At 38.2% G+C, this 22,178-nt stretch overlaps 1 protein-coding gene across 2 annotated transcripts in view; it reads right to left on the reverse strand.

Moving 5' to 3' along the window:
- LOC136867305 (pre-mRNA-splicing factor 38B) overlaps positions 1-22,178 on the reverse strand; it is a 141,802-nt gene that overhangs the window by 88,608 nt on the left and 31,016 nt on the right. For both annotated transcript variants that reach the window (XM_067144458.2, XM_067144459.2), the window contains exon 5: positions 9,761-9,821. In XM_067144458.2, coding sequence (XP_067000559.1) covers positions 9,761-9,821 — 61 coding nt within the window. The remainder of the gene's footprint in view (positions 1-9,760; positions 9,822-22,178) is intronic.

Consider the following 22,178-nt stretch of genomic DNA (forward strand, 5'->3'; position numbering starts at 1 on the left):
GGCTCAGCATCTATCATGTGATTACATGGATAAAGTAATAGAATTTCATAAGTTCATCATCAAACTTTCTCAAATTGGAAACACAGACCAAATTCTCGTTTATTTTGATATGCTGCAAAGTATGACAGTGCATAAGAAGAGTGCGTCCAGCGTCTTACTTAAAACAACAGACATGGAGAAAATACAGTGTACCGTCATGTTGGTAGTTAACAGCAAACTGTAGAATGCTTCCACTTTTTGTTATTTTCAAAAGAAAAACTGAGCCGAAGTGCAATCTTCCAGGTGGCAGCATTGTCGTTTGAGTGCAGGAACAAGGATGGTGTCAGTTGATGTAATGAAAGACTGAATGAAAGTTGTATGGGATCGATGCCCTGGAGTTTTACTTCATTAAAAAAAACTTTGCTTCTTCTGGACAGTTTTCTTGGTCATTTAGCAGAGCCTGTTAAAAATGAGATGTCCCATCCAAACACCGTTCCCATCACATCAGGTGGGCGAACATCAATTTTACAGCTACTAGACATCGCGGTGAATAAACCATTCAAAGGTTATCTCTGCTGGTTTTATGGGGAATGGATGGCACCCAATCCCTTCAAAATGACAAAAAAGGGGCAGCATTAAGATAGATCGAATAATTGTGCTCTTGGATTTCTTGAGCTTGTGATCTGATCACGGAAGACACTGTCATGAAGAGCTTCATGAAAACTGGAATATATAAGTCTATGGATGGCATGTGGGGCAACACAATAGATATCAACAACTCCGCTGATGATTATCTGTCTACTGGCACATCTTCCGAAGAAAGACGTGGAGAATAAAGGACAGGTAAATTTATTTTATTTATGCACTTAATGAGCTAATTTTGATTCATACACTTTTTATACCTGATATCTATTATGCAATGGTTGTGTTGCTAGAGTTGACCCCAAGATTAAGTTCACCGTATTGCCACCGCTTTTTAAATTGAACATGGCACAGTGTTTGAAGAAATGTCTCATAACTGTTCAAATTTTGTGTTAGTTTAGTTATTTGCTTTTAAAGATTAATCTGATAAATGAATGAAGTATTTGAATTTGTATATCTCAATTTTACGTCCGACTTTTTATTGTCATTGTGTAATATCCACGTATTTCCGCCCCCCACCCACGAGTTTTGTTTTGCGCTCTAAATTTTAAGGAGAAAAGGGGGGAAATATGGTATTCACCCACTCACAAATTGTAAAGCACCCTTGTAGGTTCATATAGCAAAAAACAGAAATACCATGTAACTTGAATATTAGACCCCCCCCTCTTCTTTTCATTTGTATTACCTTAAAAGATGGGGGCGGGTCTCCAACGTGTGGGGAACTTCCCATTTCATGTGGTGAACATAAGACTTTTAGGCCTACATACTGCATTTATTCATGTAATCGATGAACCCCTATTTTCACCTTAAAATTATGGAAAAAAATATTGCCTGCTTGATGGATGCATTTCTATTTCAACAATGCGCTGTCTGCAAAGGATAGCCATTATTTCCAAACCATTCCATATATGTAAAGGGGATAATAATAATAATAATGGCGTATGGCCTCCGCAGAGGCCTTTTGCGGGTCTTTTTCTCGTAGACGGCCTATTAGGCGACCCGCATGTCTGTGAAGTTGAGGACCCTACCTAGGATGATTTCTAATGCTGAATACGCCACACACACCCAGCCCCCGAGCCATTGAAATTAACCAATTAAGGTTAAAATCCCCGACCCGGCCGGGAATCGAACCCGGGACCCTATGAACCGAAGGCCAATATGCTGACCATTCAGCCAATGAGTCGGACTGTAAAGGGGATGATAGTGTGCAGTAATAACTGGTGATGACGAAAAACAAAGGATGGAGTAGTTATGCTCAATTTCAAGTTTTTAAACAACACAAGAAAATCTCGAATCACAACCGACCCTTTACAACACACACAAAATATACTCAGCTACTAATAACCCATCGGCAGTAGTCAATTGTGTTGATGAACAGTGTTTTGCAGTGGATAAGAAAAAATCACAATATTCCACTTACAAATTGAGTTAGTAAGGTTTTGTTTTACCAGTAATTACCCCTGTACTTTATTCCCAATTTTAAGTTATGGTGCATTGTACACCATCTGTGTTTTGTTACCTAAGTTACACAGTTAATGCCAAGTTATCGATCTATCACAGACTCAAGAGACAATCAACACATCGTTTGTAGTCTTTACTAGTTTGCTATATCGCTATTCATCCCATTGATTACTTATTTCGTATCCAAGATGGGGCATGGTTTATTATGTCTAATTTATCTATTACAAATTTTTCCTCACATAAAAGACAATTCCTAGATTTTTGTTATAAAAATTGCAAAAAGGCATGTCTATTTTTGTCAACTGTAAATTATTGCTGCTTGTTGAAGCATATAATGAGTTACATCAAAACCATCATTTCTCAACATAGTTACATACTCTAGCACTTCAGTATCAATCTCAGGATATCTACCCTTTTGGCACCCCAAAAAGAACACACACTTTTATTTACCACATTCGATTTCTTTTTTTAGTTACACCAATATCTGATCATGTTAGATACATACATACATACATACATACATACATTATCATTATAGACTGTTATGCCTTTCAGCGTTCAGTCTGCAAGCCTCTGTGAATTTACTAAACGTTGCCACAATCCTCGATTTGCAACTAGTGTTGTGGCCTCATTTAGTTCTATACGTCTTATCTTTAAATCGTTAGAAACCAAGTCTAACCATCGTCGTCTTGGCCTACCTCTACTTCTCTTACCCTCAATAACAGAGTCCATTATTCTCCTAGGTAACCTATCCTCCTCCATTCGCCTCACATGACCCCATCACCGAAGCCTGTTTATGCGTACAGCTTCATCCATTGAGTTCATTCCTAAATTTGCCTTTATCTCCTCATTCTGAATACCCCTCCTACCATTGTTCCCACCTGTTTGTACCAGCAATCATTCTTGCTACTTTCATGTCTGTTACTTCTAACTTATGAATAAGATATTCTGAGTCCCCCAGCTTTCGCCCCCGTAAAGCAAAGTTGGTCTGAAAACAGACCGATATAAAGATAGTTTCATTTGGGAGCTGACTTCCTTCTTACAGAATACTGTTGATCGCAACTGCGAGCTCACTGCATTAGCTTTACGACACCTTGATTCAATCTCACTTACTATATTACCATCCTGGGAGAACACACAACCTAAATACTTGAAGTTATCGACCAGTTCTAGCTTTGTATCATCAATCTGACATTCAATTCTGTTGAATTTCTTACCTATTGACATCAGTTTAGTCTTCGAGAGGCTAATTTTCATACCATTCTCATTGCACCTCTTTTCAAGTTCCAAGACATTAGACTGCAGGCTTTCGGCACAATATGCCATGAAGACCAAGTCGTCAGCATAGGCCAGACTGCTTATTACATTTCCACCTAACTGAATCCCACCCTGTCATTTTATATCTTTCAGCAGATGATCCATGTAAACTACAAACAGCAAAGGTGAAGGATTGCAGCCTTGTCTAACCCCTGTAAGTACCCTGAACCAAGAACTCATTCTACCATCAACTCTCACCGTAGCCCAATTGTCAACATAAATGCCTTTGATTGATTTTAATAATCTACCTTTAATTCCATAGTCCCCCAGTACAGCGAACATCTTTTCTCTCGGTAACCTGTCATATGCTTTCTCTAGATCTACGAAACATAAACACAACTGCCTATTCTTCTCGTAGCATTTTTCAATTACCTGGCGCATACTGAAAATTTGATCCTGACAGCCTCTGTGTGGTCTGAAACCACACTGGTTTTCATCCAACTTCCTCTCAACGACTGATCGCACCCTCCTTTCCAAGATGCCAGTGAATACTAATCAATAAGATACCTCGATAGTTGTTGCAATCCTTCCTGTTCCCTTGCTTATAGATAGGTGCAATTACTGCTTTTGTCCAATTTGAAGGTACCTTACCAACACTCCATGCTAATTTAACTACTCTATGAAGCCATTTCATCCCTGCCTTCCCACTATATTTCACCATTTCAGGTCTAATTTCATCTATTCCTGCTGCTTTATGACAGTGGAGTTTATTTACCATCCTTTCCACTTCCTCATGAGTAAATTCACCAACATCATTTTTCTCCTCCCCATGAGCTTGGCTGTTTGCAACACCACCAGGATGATTTCCTTTTACATTGAGAAGATGTTCAAAATATTCCCTCCACCTCTCCAGTGATTCCCTGGGATCTATTATGAGTTCACCTGAATTACTCAAAACACTGTTCATTTCCTTTTTCCCTCCCTTCCTAAGATTATTTATTACTGTCCAGAAAGGTTTCCCTGCTGCTTGACCTAGCCTTTCCAGGTTATTACCAAAATCTTCCCACGATTTCTTTTTGGATTCAACAACTATTTGTTTCGCTCTGTTTCTTTCATCAACGTAAAAATCCCTGTCTGCCTAGGCCCTTGTTTGGAGCCATTTCTGATAAGCCTTCTTTTCACGTTTACAAGCTGCTCTCACTTCATTATTCCGCCAAGATATTCACCTTTACCCACCTTTACACACAGTTGTTCCCAGGCATTCCCTTGCTGTTTCTACTACAGCATCCCTGTATGCCACCCATTCACTTTCTATATCCTGAACCTGCTTACTGTCCACTGTTCGAAATTTCTCACTAATCATATCCATGTACTTCTGTCTAACTTCCTACTCCTGGAGATTTTCTACCCTTATTAGTTTGCAGACAGATTTCACTTTCTCTACCCTAGGCCTAGAGATACTTAGTTCACTACAGATAAGATAGTGGTCTGTATCATTGAAAAATCCCTGGAAAACTCGTACATTCCTAACAGATTTCCTGAATTTGAAGTAGGTTAAGATATAGTCTATTATGGATATGGTACCCCTAGCCTCCCATGTGTAGCGGTGAATAGCCTTGTGCTTGAAGAATGTATTTGTAACTGCTAAACCCATACTAGCACAGAAGTCCAGCAAATGCGCTTCCATATCTTCCCCACATTTACCAATCACCCTTTCATATCCTTCAGTTCTATTCCCAACTCTCGCATTGAAATCGCCCATTAGCACTATTCTATCCTTGCTGTTGACCCTGACCACAATGTCACTCAATGCTTCATAAAACTTGTCAACTTCATCCACATCTGCACCCTCACATGGTGAATACACGGAGACAATTCTAGTTTTAATTCCTCCAACTGCCAAATCTACCCACATCATTCGCTCATTTATGTGCCTAACAGAAACGATGTTGCGTGCACGTTAGATGTCATATTCAATTCACTGTCTGCTGACTTCACACTCTGCTTTTCTGCAAAAGACAGCCTTTAATTTGAAAGCTGCAGTGAAACCATATTTCTTGTTTTTTTGTGTTATTCAATGCCATAATTCACAAAACAGAACCTCATTCAGCAGCAAGCTAGTGCACAAAACACAGGTCTCTAAAAAAAGGGAGTCATGGTATTGTTGTCATCAATCCATTAATAATGGAAATATAATTTTGTGCCATTGTTGTAGTGCTACAAAAGTGGAATTATTGTTCTTCATTGACAAATTATGCAGGGGGGAGTATTATAAGAGAACTTTCAATATTACATTTTTACTGACAAGCCAGGGGGATCTTATCATTATCATCATCATTAGAGTTTGTGACTTTTAGCATTTGCGATAAATGCAAAAAACGTTGAAACTTTGTCTGTGTATGTGCCTTTATCTTATATGACCCGTACAAGTGGTTTTTTGTGATTTTGAATCAGCGATAAAATGCGAAATGATGCAATTTATGCTAAACTCTCTGTTTTACACGAAATAAACATATATCTTTTTAAAAATGATGCATTTTTCTTAAAAATAAGATATATGTCGTTATTTATTTCAGGAGAAAGAATTATTACGACGCCCATTACGATCGTAAGGTGGTAACATACTTTGACGGACACTTCCGTCCTGGTGCACGGAACATTTATAAGTTCATTATCGCGGTTAGCTGGTCAGAGAGATTTATTCTGATTGTTTTGCAGCCTACCCGATTGATATCAGATGACTCCTGAAGCTATTTTCTCTGTGTACATAGTAACTCTGAGCTGAAGTACGGAAAATAAAAAGCACCTCAGTTTGCCGCTTGTTGTAAACTGGCTTGAAAATAGTAATTTTGAAAGTAGAAATGATTCTTTGGAGAGTGAAAATACTTCTTTTTCAACTGACAGTGATGAAAGTGATTCTGATTTCAGTTCCGAGATGATAGTGCCAATTGAAACTACGTGACAAAACCAGAATGCAAGAGCGGGTGAAAATTCTAGCAAAATGATACTTGGAATTATGATCTTGTTGACAATAAGCCTGTTTCTGTAACACGTAAACCAGTTTCTGAAATTCACTCTATAGTGAGGAGGGGGTTGGGAAATAATCTGAAAGAAATGGACGTAGGGAATGAATTTCTAACCCCACAGCTCTGGGATCACGTTACTAAGGAAACCAATGCCTATACCTCTATATTTCTTGCTAATTTATCTGCTTACCTTGAAACCAGTAATACTTACGAACAAAATCATTGGTTTCCTATTACTATAGACGAGCTAAACGCTCACTTTGCTCTGTGTATTCTTATGTATGTGATTAGTCAAATTTATGTTAAAGTGAACGAAAAAATTAAAAAATGGTATGCAAGGGAATATTTCCTTTCACAAGTAATGGTGGGCCAAAGGGTTAAATCATTCAATGTGCGGAATATCTTTCACTGGCCAAAGAACACTGCAATGAACAATCAATCAAACAGCAAATGCACTTTCAAGCACACACGTTCATTCTCTTTGTGTTGACCTTTGTTCATAGTCGGTTATTCTTGACATTGGTGTTGAGCAGTAGTTCTGTTTTAAAGTATGGTAGCAATTTATTTTATTGTCTGGTAGCCATGGGTAGAAGCAAAGTGACGATCAAACAGCATGCCGAGAGTCACAAATCGGGACATTTTCATGTAAGCGATACAGATAGGCCTATACTGATGTGCCGACCTTGCAATCAAAGACTTGAAGAAAAAAATGTTTTGCAGTCTTTCCTTTGCCTCGGCAGCACTGCTGTGCATTTGGGCCTCCACGAACAGTGTAGATGTAGAATTCTTTTTAGCAAGTAAAAGCCAATTGTAACTGATAGGCGGTCTCGAATGAAGGACACCATTTAAACAATTGGCATGTTGTACTTCAATCATCATTGAAATTCCTGTTCCTTGCAAGTGTGTTGTACTGTGATAAATAAATACGTTCAGAATAGTATTTTTCACTTTGAAATTGAGTTTGTAAATTTGTAAATAGGCATATTCGTGTGCGTGCGTTAATACTTCTTGCAGTCTTATGTTGTTTGTCTGGTTTTCTATAGTGAATTCAAAGGTTGTGGGCTTGGATTCCACTGGTGTCCGGTTGGCCATTTTTGTTCTGTACTTACCATCTCTTCAACACGCACTAAATGTACGTAACACGACCTAATAGGTTGAAAGTCGGTTTCAATTAGCAAATTATGCCTATTTTTAACCAATTTGCTACAAAATGCTAAATTTGAAAATCAAAATGCTAAATCTCTGATTTTTAAATGCTATAAACCACGAACTCTAATCATCATCATCATCATTATCAATGTCCCACTCCAGTCACCTGGGATTTAATATGTGATTAAATACAGTAATAGTGCACAATAACACAATCTAACCTGCAACTTCTCACACATAAAGAACACTGCATAAAAATCCTCCACTGTACTCTCCAGATATAAACAAAATACTTTTTCCACAATAACTCTAATTTGACCTTTTCCTGCTAATCAAATAACCAAGCTCATTAAAATGATGAAATAAGATTTCTAAAAGTTTACCAAAAACATGAAACCCTAAATAAATAAATAAATAATTAAAAATATATTCCCAAAGAGACATCTAGAGAAACAGTATTTTCAATAACAATTACAAACAAATTCATAAATAGCTTCTCTTTTTTTAAGTTATTTCTTTTCATATTAAGTTAAGCCATTGTTAGCTATCATTCTGCGTCTTCCATATCAATGTTTAAGCTCTAAAGAGGATACTTTGTAATTATTAACACTAAATACTAATGCAGTACGTTGTGAGCACATGGGATGTACAAAATAAAATGTCCTAGCTGTGGTTCACTAGGCTCTTTTTCATTCACTCACCAGGCATGCCCACAAGTTTAACAACATTAAAGCATTATTGCATGCTGTCTTACATAAAAAGAGCCAAGTGATAAGCCACATCTTATGCTCTAAGAGATGCATCAAGAACACTTAGTACTTGCAGTGGTTACATGGTTCCGTTACTCTTAGGTGGAGCAGGCCCGCAGTCCTGTAGGAACACGGAATTGCTGTTACTTCAAGAAAGAGAGCCACTGGACAAAAATAATAAAACTCCAACATTATTTTGAATTTCCTTGTGCACAAAACAATCATTCAACTGAAAATTCATTACAGGCCTAAATATTTATCCCTCACAAACGTCTTAATTAAAATGAGCATGCTCAATTTTACTCCCAAAACTACAGACTATTGTTTACAATAATTAGAAAATTGAGTATTTTACTTACCAAGTAAATTGAGCCTTGCCTCCATTAAGGGGGAGATGAGAGGAAGGGTAAGGAGGAAGGGAAATATAGCCTTATTTACACCCTAATATTAAGCAATAAAATGAGCTGTTTACAAAAGACTATTTTCCATCCAGTGATGAAATTTTGACTTCAAAGTAATATTTCTGTACACATCACTTTCTCAGAAAATTTCATAATCATCTGCCTCAAAATTGCAAAAATTTGCTAGCATCTAATTCCCTTCAAGTTTGTTCTGTAAAACACGAAAGCATTACTTAAGAATAGAGAAACTTTTCCAAATTGATATTTTCACACAACTACCGAATTATGAAGCAGTGCTTTCAAATTAAAGTTCCAGAGCATCCTCAGCAAACTTGGATTAATGCTTATGTTTTTGTAAGTTTGAGGTCACTAGCCTAAAACATTAATCTCTCTTTCATATGATCAAGTGCATGAAAACATTTTAGTATTGTCAGAATATAGTGAGTCTTCAATTAGTTCAATGTCATACTCATTCATCAATTATGAGACTGAAGTGTGGAGATGGCATAAAGGGAAAAGCTGTAGTTATACTGTGTTTGCACCATAATAAAATGGTTTCTCTACAGGTAAGCAATGACTATTGGACTGATCAATTAATGCATAGGACAGTTAATGCTACAGTCATCAGTCCAAGGGAGAGAAAAGAGCCTGGCATGGTTAAATGAAAGTAACTCATATTTGGTTGAGCTTGTGGCTGTAACACACGTCGCAGACTGACAGTCCCAGTGGGGCACAAATTGCATATAAGCACATAACACTTGTACAACTAATGCTAATCACAGAAAATTAATGTTAAATCGCCAAAATTATTATAAAAGTCTCTAGAAAAAAAATATATTGACAAATCATTATATCAGTAAACAAATGGCTAAAACTTGAGACATCTGAAACCATTAGACAATCTGTAATAGTAATTATTATTATTACTGTAATAGTGGTATTCATATTAGAATACATTCTGAATGCCTCTTACAACAAGCAATGAAATAATATTTTTGGTAGCTTTACAGAGGCTACTGGTGCTATCTAAAAGATGGGGAGAGATGGACTGGGCTGGGCTGAGCTGGGCAGGGAAATGGCAGGCTGCCATACATACCTCAGGATCTTCCAAGTAAGGTTCATACCAGTCCCACAAGTCAGCAGGAGGTTGGGTGTATCTACCAAACAAAAGGACAGTATCATAAATTGCTCATGATATTCATAATGTTCATTCAGTTATCTGAACTACAAGTAACACACAAAATTTTCCTCCCACGTCTATTCCTCTGCAATATTATGGAAAGGAAGAAAAGAAAACTCTGACGCTGTTATGAAACTTTTAATAATTCTCGCTATCAAGCCGGAAAGATTGAATGAATATTAAAAAATTCAAAAAAGAGTATATTACCCGTTTATAGGAATTATATCCTTTAGCTTTACCCTTCTCCACCTGACTACTGAGAAGGGATTCTCAATATGGTCATGTATTAATAACGAAGCAAGTATGAGAGAAAGTGATAATGTTTTAATCATCACCATGAGAAAATCACAATACATACTAGAATATCATCCTTAGCTTGTTGAACTGTGACATTTTCCACACCAAGAGGAGAAAGGGAGTCACTAAGAATAGAAGTACAATAGTGACAGTGGTTACAGTGGAAGTAATCACTGTGAGTGATAAGCTCACCGGACCAAAAATTAGTCACCCTTGTGCGCATGCACAGATAGATCGTTAAGTCTGTACAGATGGCACAGCGAACAAGTCCCACGCTCAACTGCATGTGCAGTGCCTCTACATGAGCATAAGACAGTAGCGATCAGTGAGACATCGATGTTTCAAGCAGACAGTGTATGTCAACATGGGTAGATGTAACGATGTGATAGTGGCAAAAGGGGGCAATCGTGTTTGACCGTGCCCATGGCCATACGGTGCGTGAAGTTGCTGGATTTGTTGGTATTTCATAGTGGACTGTTCAAAGTGTCTATAAGTAGTGGTGTACTGCAAGTGGCCACGAAACATGACGTCAGAATTGTGGTCTGCGAAAGATCCTGACTGAGAGGGACTGGAGACGTGTTTTATGGCTTGTGAATCAAAATCATTTCCAAACCCAACAGGAATTGTTGCAGTTAGTGAATGAAGGCACATCCCAACCTGTTAGCGAGAGAAAATTGCGGCAGGAACTGCATGCAATGGACATTTAGAGTTGGTCACCTCGCAAGAGGCCATTGCTCACACAGACACATAAAGATGTGCATCTTCAATAGGCTAGATATCATTGAACATGGACAGTAGCTGACTGGCGGAATGTAACGTGGTCTGACGAATCACGTTTCAGCTTGTATTCCAATGGTGCATGTCGTCAAGTGTGCCAAAGATCAAATGAAGCATTTCATCCTGGATGTAGGCAAGTTCAGATTCAAGCCAGAGGCGGGTCTGTGCTGTTTTGGGAGTGTTTTTCGTATTGAGGATTGGGCCCGCTACTGAGGTGACCACTTACATGAACCAGTATGTTTATTTAAACATTCTGTATGACCAGGTGTTGTCTTTCAGTCAATATCTGCACGATGAGTATGTTATTGATACCCCGATTTTTCAAGATGACTACAGCAAAGTTCATCAAGCTGGACACGCATGTGATTGGTTTCATGAACACTCCTCCACCCTATTACATCTTCATTGGCCTGCAAAATCATCTGACTGAAAATCTGTGGGACAGGTTGGAACAGAAGGTAATACGCCGACATCAGCATCCCGTTAACGTAAGAAATATACAAGTTGTAGTGAAATGGAACACAATATTTTATCAATCGCTCAACAAATTTAAGGACTCCACAACTGATTGTTCATAAGAATATCATTTAACAAATGAACTTTTATTATACGACTGACTTGCAAGTCTTTTACTTGCCATAATAGATTTTAATGAGTTAAGGTTTTAATTATAGATTTAATGGGATTTCATGCCAAACATTTTAAGACATGTCATGAATTTTAAGGTTGCCTATTTTCCGAAAACAGCTGAAGACGACGCAAGTACGCATTGAAACTAGTCCTGTGAAATTTAATATGTTGTAATTGAATAACAGCATTAAAATTGTATTGAATAGGTGGAAATATCAATTTTATTTATTGTAATCAGCATCCCTGCAATGTGGTCGAATTACGCGATCAAATTCACTGCGAGTGGCTTAACCTGGATGCCACATACCTGCACAACCTTGTGGCCTCGCTTTCTAACCAAATCTAGGTGTTTATCAAGTCCACAGGTGGAGTTACACGGTATTAAATGATGCTTGTAATGATTTCTCCAGGGGCGACTAATTTTTTGTCCGGTGAGCTTATGATCCCTGCATTTGCATGAGAAGTCTGTAAAAAAGGCAACCAGATAACCACTGTGTATCACGAACGTGTACCATTAAATGACACAGTTATGAGGTGGGAAAAACATTTTGAATGAAGACAAACCAACCCTGAAGATACACCTCCGAGTGGAATATTTGCTGAGAAACAAGGAATAGCGGCATAGAACTGTGATCATATCTGATAAGTGCACAACTACTGAAGATATTGTTTGTAAGGTTTACATTAGCCATAGATTGGTTTTAATATCACTAATCACAAGTTACACTCCATAATGGTTCTGCAATATTTAGACACTGGTTGAGAAACAGATGAATGTGACAAAGGAATTCTTGTAGTTAAGCTAAGTCAAAGAGGAGAATTTTTTTGGTACCCTCAAGATAGCTGATGACTGCAAAGTCTATCAGTATGATCCACTGAAAATGAGTAACCGGGAGAAATACTAGTGAAATTACAACTAAATAACAAACTTTTGGGGAAAGATGCAGAACTTCTTCCTAACATTTCACCAATTTGTGCTACGACATATGCAGTCAATTTTGCCAGCTTTAGCATTGCAATCCGTCATTCTCCTCCTGTTCTCACTATAAAGGTTTCAATCCTACCTGAAGTTAGCGGCATTTAAGGGTGTTAAAATGTGACAACTCCAATGTTGGCTTTTGACAGGATAACATCAGAGTTTCCAACAATGGACAAGTGCATTAAAAAAAATACTTACACTGAAGGACCTATCAACGGAAATGTACAAGCTGATTTTCTAAACAGGATTGAATGCTCATCCCAACAAGTTATAGAAGCTAAGCAACAGAACTCTAGAAATTTCTAGAAACATTATCTCTCTTCAGTTTAAGGTTCTATAAATAGTACAAAGGGTGGTCAAGTGATAAGAAAAGTTAACTATTCTTACTTAATTTAGTGAGCAATTAAAAGATGAGAAGTTTGATTTTTATTAGTTAAAATAACATTTAAAATATACCATTTTCTTTTCTTTCCTTCATCTGATTATGCCACTGAAAAATTAGGCAAGAGTTTATTTGCAGTATATAGTATAGTAAATATATTCACCCAATATTACCGTATTTACTCGAATATCAGCTGAATCCCTACTTTTTTGACGGAAATATTTTGCCCCGGTGAAGAGCAGCATGACTAATTCGTGAACTTGCTGCACGAATGTGCGTCTACAGTAACAAAATGAATACGTACAAGACAAGGATACTTGTGGTAAGCAGGCAAAATATTGAAGCCGAAATAAATCTGCACGGGAATAATGTCAAAAACGTGGAAGAGTTCACTTATTCACGAAGCAAAATAACAGCTGATGGTAGAAGTAAGAGAGATCCGGTTAGCAGAATTAACCAAGCAAAGACAGCATGCAATAAAAAAATGAGTTAAGCTGTTCAGGTTCAACATCAACTTAAGACTAAGACTAAGTATGTTTTTCTATAGAAGACCTGGGCACTAGGCATAACAGATAGAAGAAGGGTCGAAGCATTTGAGTTATGATGTTACACAAGAATGCTCAAGATATCCGGGAGAGACAACAGTTAGCAACCAAGAAGTACTGAGAAGAATAGAAGACACACCATGCCTGACACAGTATATGAGGAAATATTCAGGTATGGAAGTCTACTGGCCACTATCTTGAAGGGTTCTGTGGAGGGGGGAATTACAGAGGTGGACCTAGACTGAAGTACATCGGGCTACTTATTGTACCGTTGAATTTTCCGCAGTGTTAAAAAATGTTGCCAAGTTGAATAAATGAAGTTATAACAAAATTTATATAGAGCGAATGCAAATAATAGTATGATTCAGAAGTTCATGAAGGCCGAACTTAGAAAAAAAAAGAGCATAATCGCTATGGCAGTGGAGGAAAAGAAAAGGAAATACGAGTCAATTGTTAAAAAAAAAGAATTGTATTATTATAACTCTTCACCAAGAAAAAGCAAATGAAGGACACGTTTGTCAATTGCGTTTAAGTGCAGAAAAAAAAAGTATTCTTCAAGCAAGAAAAACAGAAAGCATAGAAGAAAGAAGTACATTTATTTTAAAGAAGCAGTGTTCTCACAATAAAATAAGAGAAAACCTTAATAAGCAAAGCAAGTCGTTATACGAGAACCGAAGTAGCAGTTACCGGCAGAATACCAAGCATAATTCAAACAATAAATTCAGGAAGGAAGAAGAATACGGAAAAATAACACGACAAAAACGAGCAGATTATCAAAATCAAGCTCTCTTGTAAATAAAATAGAGACTGAAGCAGTACTGAAGCTAATATAGTACAACTGAAAGCAGTCTTCATTGAATATCAAAGACAAAAAAGCAGTTATATATTGTCGACTTATTAAAAATATCGATATGGATTCCCATATCTCATATTTGTATTCTGTTATCATGAGCTCAAGCAAGAAGAAGGGCATAATGTACTACTAGATGTACAGTGGGCAGTCTCAGAGATGTATTCGACACAATGGATCCAGCCCACCTGATGCGGAACGTGAAACCCAGCTGATCTTTGGTTTCCAACCGGCCGAGCGCAGCAGCCCTAGATTGGATTGCTGATGAATCGTCCTGGACAGGAGCATGATAAGCTACGATTTCCTAAATTACAATTCTTAATTGAATTAACACAAAACAATGTTTGGAACTTGTAACCGAAGGTATGTACCTGTAGTGTTGATGTATTCAGTGAAATGTAACCTCAAAGTCAACCTCTCGTGAATGAGCTATGTTGGAATCGATACATAAGATTGGAGTAACCTTCTTCAATGTATATAAATTAGAATACAATGCAACAGCCATGGGAATCTTGCCACTGATATTATGAATAGGTAAAGTTTACTATGACAGAAAATGATCAGTTATTGAGATGTAGATATTATGAATGGGTAGAGCAACCTAATGTTTATTTGGAAATCATAATGATATGGTTAGGTAGAGATATGCAGCAGATATGTGTTTTCTTTGTAATTGGAGAAATAAGAAGGAATATTATGATAGACTAGGAAGTTAAATATCGTCGCGATGAGATAATATGTGATCCAATGTAGTGGGGATAGCTATATTTAAGTACTCTACGTCGAGGGAAATGTGTCTATGAGAAGAGATTGAGATATTTAAGAGGAAATAGATACGTTAAGAGATGATTACGGTTGAAATAAGTAAGCTATGTGTTGTATTGAAGGAAATGAATAATCGTTGAAGAGAATTGATGTTAAGAAGGCACATAAGAGATAGAATTAATATGAGACATATGTAGCTTAGGACTGGATCTTGTACAGGCAGTACTGAGATGAAAGGAAATCTCATTGAGGGAGCAAAGAAGTATAATGTTGACATATCTGACCTAGATTAGTGAATGTACAGCCAAGTCCATCTTCTTATAACCATATTCATGAAATAAAGTTATACATGTTAGGAGTTACCCAAGATAAACATCCCAGCTGTGTGTTTCAAATGATAATATACAGAGTAAGCAAAGCAAAGTCACCTCCGTACAGGCCATGAAGGCCCTTGGAGGAGTGGAAGGTAAAGGCTTCCACCATTGTTAACCTCGGCACGTGATGGGGTAGAGTGGTTAGCGCTACGCCCGGCCACCTTTGTCCCCAGGAATTAAGCTGGTACTCATTTTTGGTGTAGGCTGAGTGAACCTCAGGGCCATATGCACCTCCGGAAGTGGAAATCTCGTTTCTTAAATTTTACGACTTCCTGACGGGGATTCGAACACACGTCCTTCCGGGAGAACCGAGCACGCCTTTACCGCCTCAGCCAGGCAGCCCCTAAATATACAGAGTATATAGTTGAAATGATTAGTTGATATCGGTAGTCGCAATTAAGCTGTTCAATGGATTTAAAGAGCTGAATACACGTGTAAGAGGAGTGTTCTACTACATTGATAGTTGAGCATATGTTTAAATCTAAGAATTTCATTTTTGTCCGTATTGAACTGAGAATGGCTAGCCTATTTCCCACATTTTGGCTGAAGATGACGCCAAACAGCGTCGAAACTAGTTCCAAGTGTAAATATATGTTGTAAATAAACTATAAAATTTTTGTATTGAAAAGGTGGACCCCTTTTAAGTTTCCTATCTTCCTGAGCATATGTTTTCAGATGAGAACTGTAATCAATTAAGAATGAATAGAATTAGAGTTCTGTTAGAGACTTTCACTTTCTGAGGTTATGACATATGATCGAAGTATTCAAGTAAATTATGGTTAGGCTAGTAGATGCAAGATTTTAATTGGCAAGGAAAACTGTGAAACTTAGCATGTCATTCAAAGGTAGTCATGATAAATAATCATGGTGGAAAAGCAATTTAGTGGTCCAGAATAATTTCAAATTTAGGAAATTGGTACATACATTGTAAATAAGATTGTTTTAAGAGAAGTCAGCATGTCAGTGGATATTATTTGAAAGAAATAAGTTCAGTCACCGGAATAAAATGTTATATGTTAGGTCAGCTCATGTCAAGCAAGTGATAATCAAACTTGGAAAACGAATACGTACCCTAGTTGTGAATAGAACCATTCCCATGTGATTTATTTGATTTTCAAGAGTTATGAAATGAACCCGTTATTTTAATTTTCTCTTTCCAAGACATTTTATTTTACTTTAGTAAACCATATAGTTGAGAGCCTCCGTGGCTCAGACGTCAGTGCGTCAGCCTCTCACCACTGGATACAGTGGTTCAAATCCCGGTCACTCCATGTGAGATTTGTGCTGGACAAAGCAGAGGCAGGACAGGTTTTTCTCCGGGTACTCCGGTTTTCCCTGCCATCTTTCATTCCAGCAACACTCTCCATTATCATTTCATAGCATTTATCACTCATTAATAAATCACCTTGGGAGTGGCAACCCCATTGTAATAACAGCCTATATATGTTTCATTCATTACATCCCTGACCCGGTCAATGACAGGAAAACAGGTTGTAGGTTTTCATTTTCAAACCATATAGTTAAGATTAACCATGTGTGGTGTAGTTATTTATAGGTAGAAGCTGTACAATAAGTTTATAGATGTAAGTGAGATGCGATTCTTGTTTCTTCATGTCGTTTAATCTGGTAAATAGGGTGGAGACGTCCATCTGAGGTATTGATAGGCTATAATTTTAGGAGCACCGTACTATCCCTCAGATCCCATGTTAAGCGAAAATATTTACCATAACCATACCCTGAGATCATCTGAGATTTATTACATGTAACTAATCTCATGTTTAGACCCGTATTGAAATTTGCTACAATTTCCATACAAATTTGTATCCGAGTTCCCACAGAATTTTAATACACCTTTACTGGATGCAGTAAGGTGCATTATGGACGAGCTGGGCTGCTAATCCTATGTGGAGCTTAAGAGATTGACACAAGACCGCAACTCTTGGAGTACAGCTGCCAACCAACATGCGGGCTGACAACCTTAGAAGAAGAAACAAAAGGAAAGGGCCACTGTCGTGCACAATTTGTCAAGCTAGTTGGTAAATATTTGTCATGGGGAAAAGTTAACAGCTACACAGCTTCATTCAAGCTAAAAGTGGTGAAATTTGCGTGAGAAAATAGTAACAGAGTAGCAGGCCGTGAGTTTTCTATTCACGAAACACAAGCAAGGAATTAGAGAAAGTAGCAAGTGGAATTAAAAACCGGTAGTTTATCCAGACATACTTTTCAAGGCCCAAACTAGGGCACGTTCCCAGGTGCTGAGGAAGCTTTACTGGGGTAGGTGAGAGAGATGTGGAACAATGGTTGCGGTGTTTCCCACAAAATGTTACAACTAAAAGCACAGGAAATTACACGTTCCCATGATATTCTGGGAAACTTATTCTTGGAGTACTGCTGCCAACTGCAGTTTATACAGCGAAATAACATGTCATTGTATTACAAAATGTCTTTGTGCCAAAAACTGCCTAAAGACTGTACCGATAAAGTTACAGAGTTTTACAAGCAGGTTAAGGCAGCAGAACTCGTACCTCCTCTCAAAGACTGACAATGCTATTTAATTAAAAGATATAAATTTCATTATGAATGATCCGTATTGAACTGTGATTACAATAGTATTTAAATATTTTATTATTAAGGTCCACCTTTTCAATACAAACTGTACAATGTTTTACATTACATTTACGTTCAGGGACTAGTTTCGACCTAACTGTAGGTCATCATCAGCCTTAAAGCAAATCAACACAAATATATCAAAGAAAATAAACAATGTATAGACACAAAGGTCTTAAAAAATGTATGCGCTACTCATAGAATTGAAGTTAACATATTAATGACGGGCTACGTTAATTAACGTAGTTTCGTATTGGTGCGTGGGCGACCGGCTACGTAAATGAACGTTTTTGCACAGCTTCATTCTTGAGTGATTTTATCCCCTGTGATGTTTATTAATCGAAATATTTCGTGTTGTTTACAAAAAGTCTTTGTTGATCGGAATTTAGATAGATATATTCTTCCCTTGACAATGCTTTTGGCACAGGAAGTGTGGTTTCGTAACACTCAGTCCCGTGTGATGGAGTGTATTGTCAGGTGTCAGCATGGCGCGCCGTAGCAAGGACAGCTTGAACGATGATGAAATATTTGGAGAATTGCATGTTGATAGTTTATCTGATGTCCGTAGTGATTGCAAAAGTGTAAGTATTAGTGATTGTGAAGATGTGTGTCCGTCAACGTCAAAATATACCCGCGAAAGTGAAAGTGCGACATTCAGTTCAGACGAGTCTGTTGACGGCGACAATAATACGAGTGAAGATGCCAGTGATAGTAGTAACAGTGAGGTTAATGGATGGACAAAGAAGGATGAAAAGATTCCTAGAATCATTTACACCGGGCGAGTTGGCCGTGCACGTAGAGGTGCGCGGCTGTGAGCTTGCATCCGGGAGATAGTAGGTTCGAATCCCACTATCGGCAGCCCTGAAGATGGTTTTCCGTGGTTTCCCATTTTCACACCAGGCAAATGCTGGGGCTGTACCTTAATTAAGGCCACGGCCGGTTCCTTCCAACTCCTAGGCCTTTCCTATCCCATCGTCGCCATAAGACCTATCTGTGTCGGTGCGACGTAAAGCCCCTAGCAAAAAAAAAAAAAAAATCATTTACAGGTTTTACAGACCTCACTTATACGCCAGTAATTCCGAGAGTATTCCGGAGGTAGTAGTCATTTCATAGGCACAATCGCAGCTGCTTCACGCAATACCACACTAACAGCAAGTACTTTTTTTTTGCTAGTTGCTGTACGTTGCACCGACACAGATAGGTCTTATGGCGACGATGGGATAGGAAAGGGCTAGGAGTGGGAAGGAAGCGGCCGTTGTTAATTAAGGTACAACCCCAGCATTTGCCTGGTGTGAAAATGGGAAACTATGGAAAACCATCTTCAGGGCTGCCGACAGTGGGGCTCAAACCCACGATCTCCTGGATGCAAGCTCAGAGCCGCCCGCCTCTACGCGCAGAGCCAACTTACCCGGTAACAGCAAGTACTAGAATCACTGGTAAGTGCTCTCACCAAGTTTCAATAATTTATTTCATGTCATTTAAAAGTTACATGTATTTATATTTCATCCAACTTCTCATGCTAGGTGTGCTTCTGTTGCCGGTCCAGAGGAAAGAATGGAGAAGCGCGCGCCCGGACAACAATGGTCTAAGACTGGTTACATAAAATAAAATTCTGTTGAAAGTTAAAGCAATTTAAGATGCAGTGCAGTGTCAATGACATAAAAAATGATATATACATACCATGTAAGAAATTAAGGTAAGGTTTGAGAGATGCGCTTCACTACATTAAAATGTTGCTCTTTGATAGAGATTCATAAAAATCTGGTGCACCGCACTACATTAAAAAGTTGTTTACGATAGAGATCCTTAAATTGCTGGTCAGGGATGATGCGTAGAAGTTCAATAAAGGCTGGCTCCTTAAATATGCTGCTTTCTATTCAAAGTTTAACTGAGCAAGTCACGCTGTCCTCTGTTGATTTGCTTTAAGGCTGATGATGACCTACAGTTAGGTCGAAACTAGTCCCTGAACGTAAATGTAATGTAAAACATTGTACAGTTTGTATTGAAAAGGTGGACCTTAATAATAAAATATTTAAATACTATTGACAATGCTAACCAAACCTCTTTGTATTTTGACACACCAAGGAACACTACTGTTTCTGAGAAGGGAGTGGCAAGTGTTCCAATTAAAACTACTGGCAATGAAAAGTAATGTACAGTGATGGTGGCGATTACTCCTGATGGCCGTAAATTACCCCTGTATGTTAAATGCAAGACAATTCCGAAGAACATCACATTCCCAACCGGTATCCATGTGCGTGCTTAGGTAAAAGGCTGGATGGATGAGAAAACGATGTTTGACTGGATGCATTCTATGTGGCAGCAAAGAAAGCAGGCCTTACTTGTGCTGGACAGCTTTAGAGGCCACCACCTTGAAGATTCTGTAGAGCAAGATCTTGGCACTAATAAAACTGATCTTGCTGTGATTCCAGATGGTCTAACATCGATCTTGCAACTTCAGGGCATGTCAGCAAACAATCCGTTTAAAGACCATTTGCGACTAGAGTATTCCAACCGGATGGCTGCTGGAAACCACAAATTTCTGTATACGCTGAGTGGTAAGTCAAAGCATCCGTTGCTCCAGCTGATCTGACAATCAGAAGTGATCACCTCCAAAAGCTTAATGTAAACTGGGATTTCCAATGCACTGACGATGGCGCTATACGGCCTGACAGAAATGGGAAGGATTTGGTGTGTGACATGGATGTAGACCAGAGATGCTCATGCTAGGCATTTCATCCTGTGGGCGCACAGCACTGTAAGCAGGCTGGCCACAGTGACCTGGTTACATCACAGGCCGTGAAGGTTGGCCGAAGTTCTCCTAGTCACTCTGGATCACTGGGGCAATACCCGAGTTTGAAATGGGGGACTGAAAATAATGAAAGAAAGAGGGCAGAAATCCATGTCATTTTCAATTTACACTGTAAGAAATAAGTTATTTATGTTCATTGCATTTTTTGTATTTTGACTGAATACAATAAAGAGTTGGACTTACAACCTCAAATATTTTTGTATTTTATGTAATAAATTACAATTTTTCACTATTATATTTAAGAGGTACTTTAGAAATATTTCTAAAATAATATGAGTTAGGGTGGATAAGCTGTAGCTTGTGTTGCTTGGGTTTAAGTTATCTGATAAACTCACCAAGAATCCAATCATGCTTACCGGGAATAACATCAGTTAGGTTATTTATTTGGAATGTATAAATATAAGAAAATACATAAAACTGACTGTTTATATCCAGCACAGTATAAAGCAAACCGGAATATCTTGAAACGGACAGGGAAGAGAGCTTCGTAGTCACAATCGATTATCATTGCTTCACTTCCCTGCCAAGTTGTTCGCTCTCTCGCTTCACTGTGACGTATGCTTGCTACATAAGCTGCCCGCATACGTAGGGTCAGCCCGACCGCATTGTGCCAGCCTCAATGGGTGCCCAGCTGAGCACCTCTAATGCAGACTAAAGTGGAACTAGCCAATTCATATGCAATGGATTTTTAAAATGAACAACATTGGTAAAGTATGACAGTATGCATTTCTTTCTACAAAGTTTTCAAATTGTAAACAATCTAGCTCCTCTGCAAATGACAGAGTTGGTAAATTACAAACAGAATAAAAACTAATAATAGCCTCCTTGTACAGTTTCAATTTTACTTTGTGTTTTGTAAGTTTGTAAATAAAATCTTCTAAGTGTGTATCCGGTGACTGTTCAACAATACATGCAACATTACTCATTTCATACAGTATACATTACTATGTTAAACTTAGGAGTATCAATTACTTTTGTGTGTTGACAAAATTCCAATACACCGGGGGAGTTGGCCGTGCGGTTAGGAGCACGCAGCTGTGAGCTTGCATCCGGGAGAGAGTGAGTTCGAATCCCACTGTCGGCAGCCCTGAAGATGGTTTTCCGTGGTTTCCCATTTTCACACCAGGCAAATGCTGGGGCTGTACCTTAATTAAGGCCACGGCCGCTTCCTTCCCATTCCTAGGCCTTTCCTGTCCCGTCGTCGCCATAAGACCTGTCTGTGTCGGTGCGACGTAAAGCAACTAGCAAAAAAAATATTTTAAAAAATTTTTAAAAATTAAAAAATTCCAATACAATTGGTCTGTTATTGGTAGTTA

This window comes from Anabrus simplex, chromosome 3 (assembly GCF_040414725.1).
Source record: "Anabrus simplex isolate iqAnaSimp1 chromosome 3, ASM4041472v1, whole genome shotgun sequence".
Lineage (NCBI taxonomy): Eukaryota > Metazoa > Arthropoda > Insecta > Orthoptera > Tettigoniidae > Anabrus > Anabrus simplex.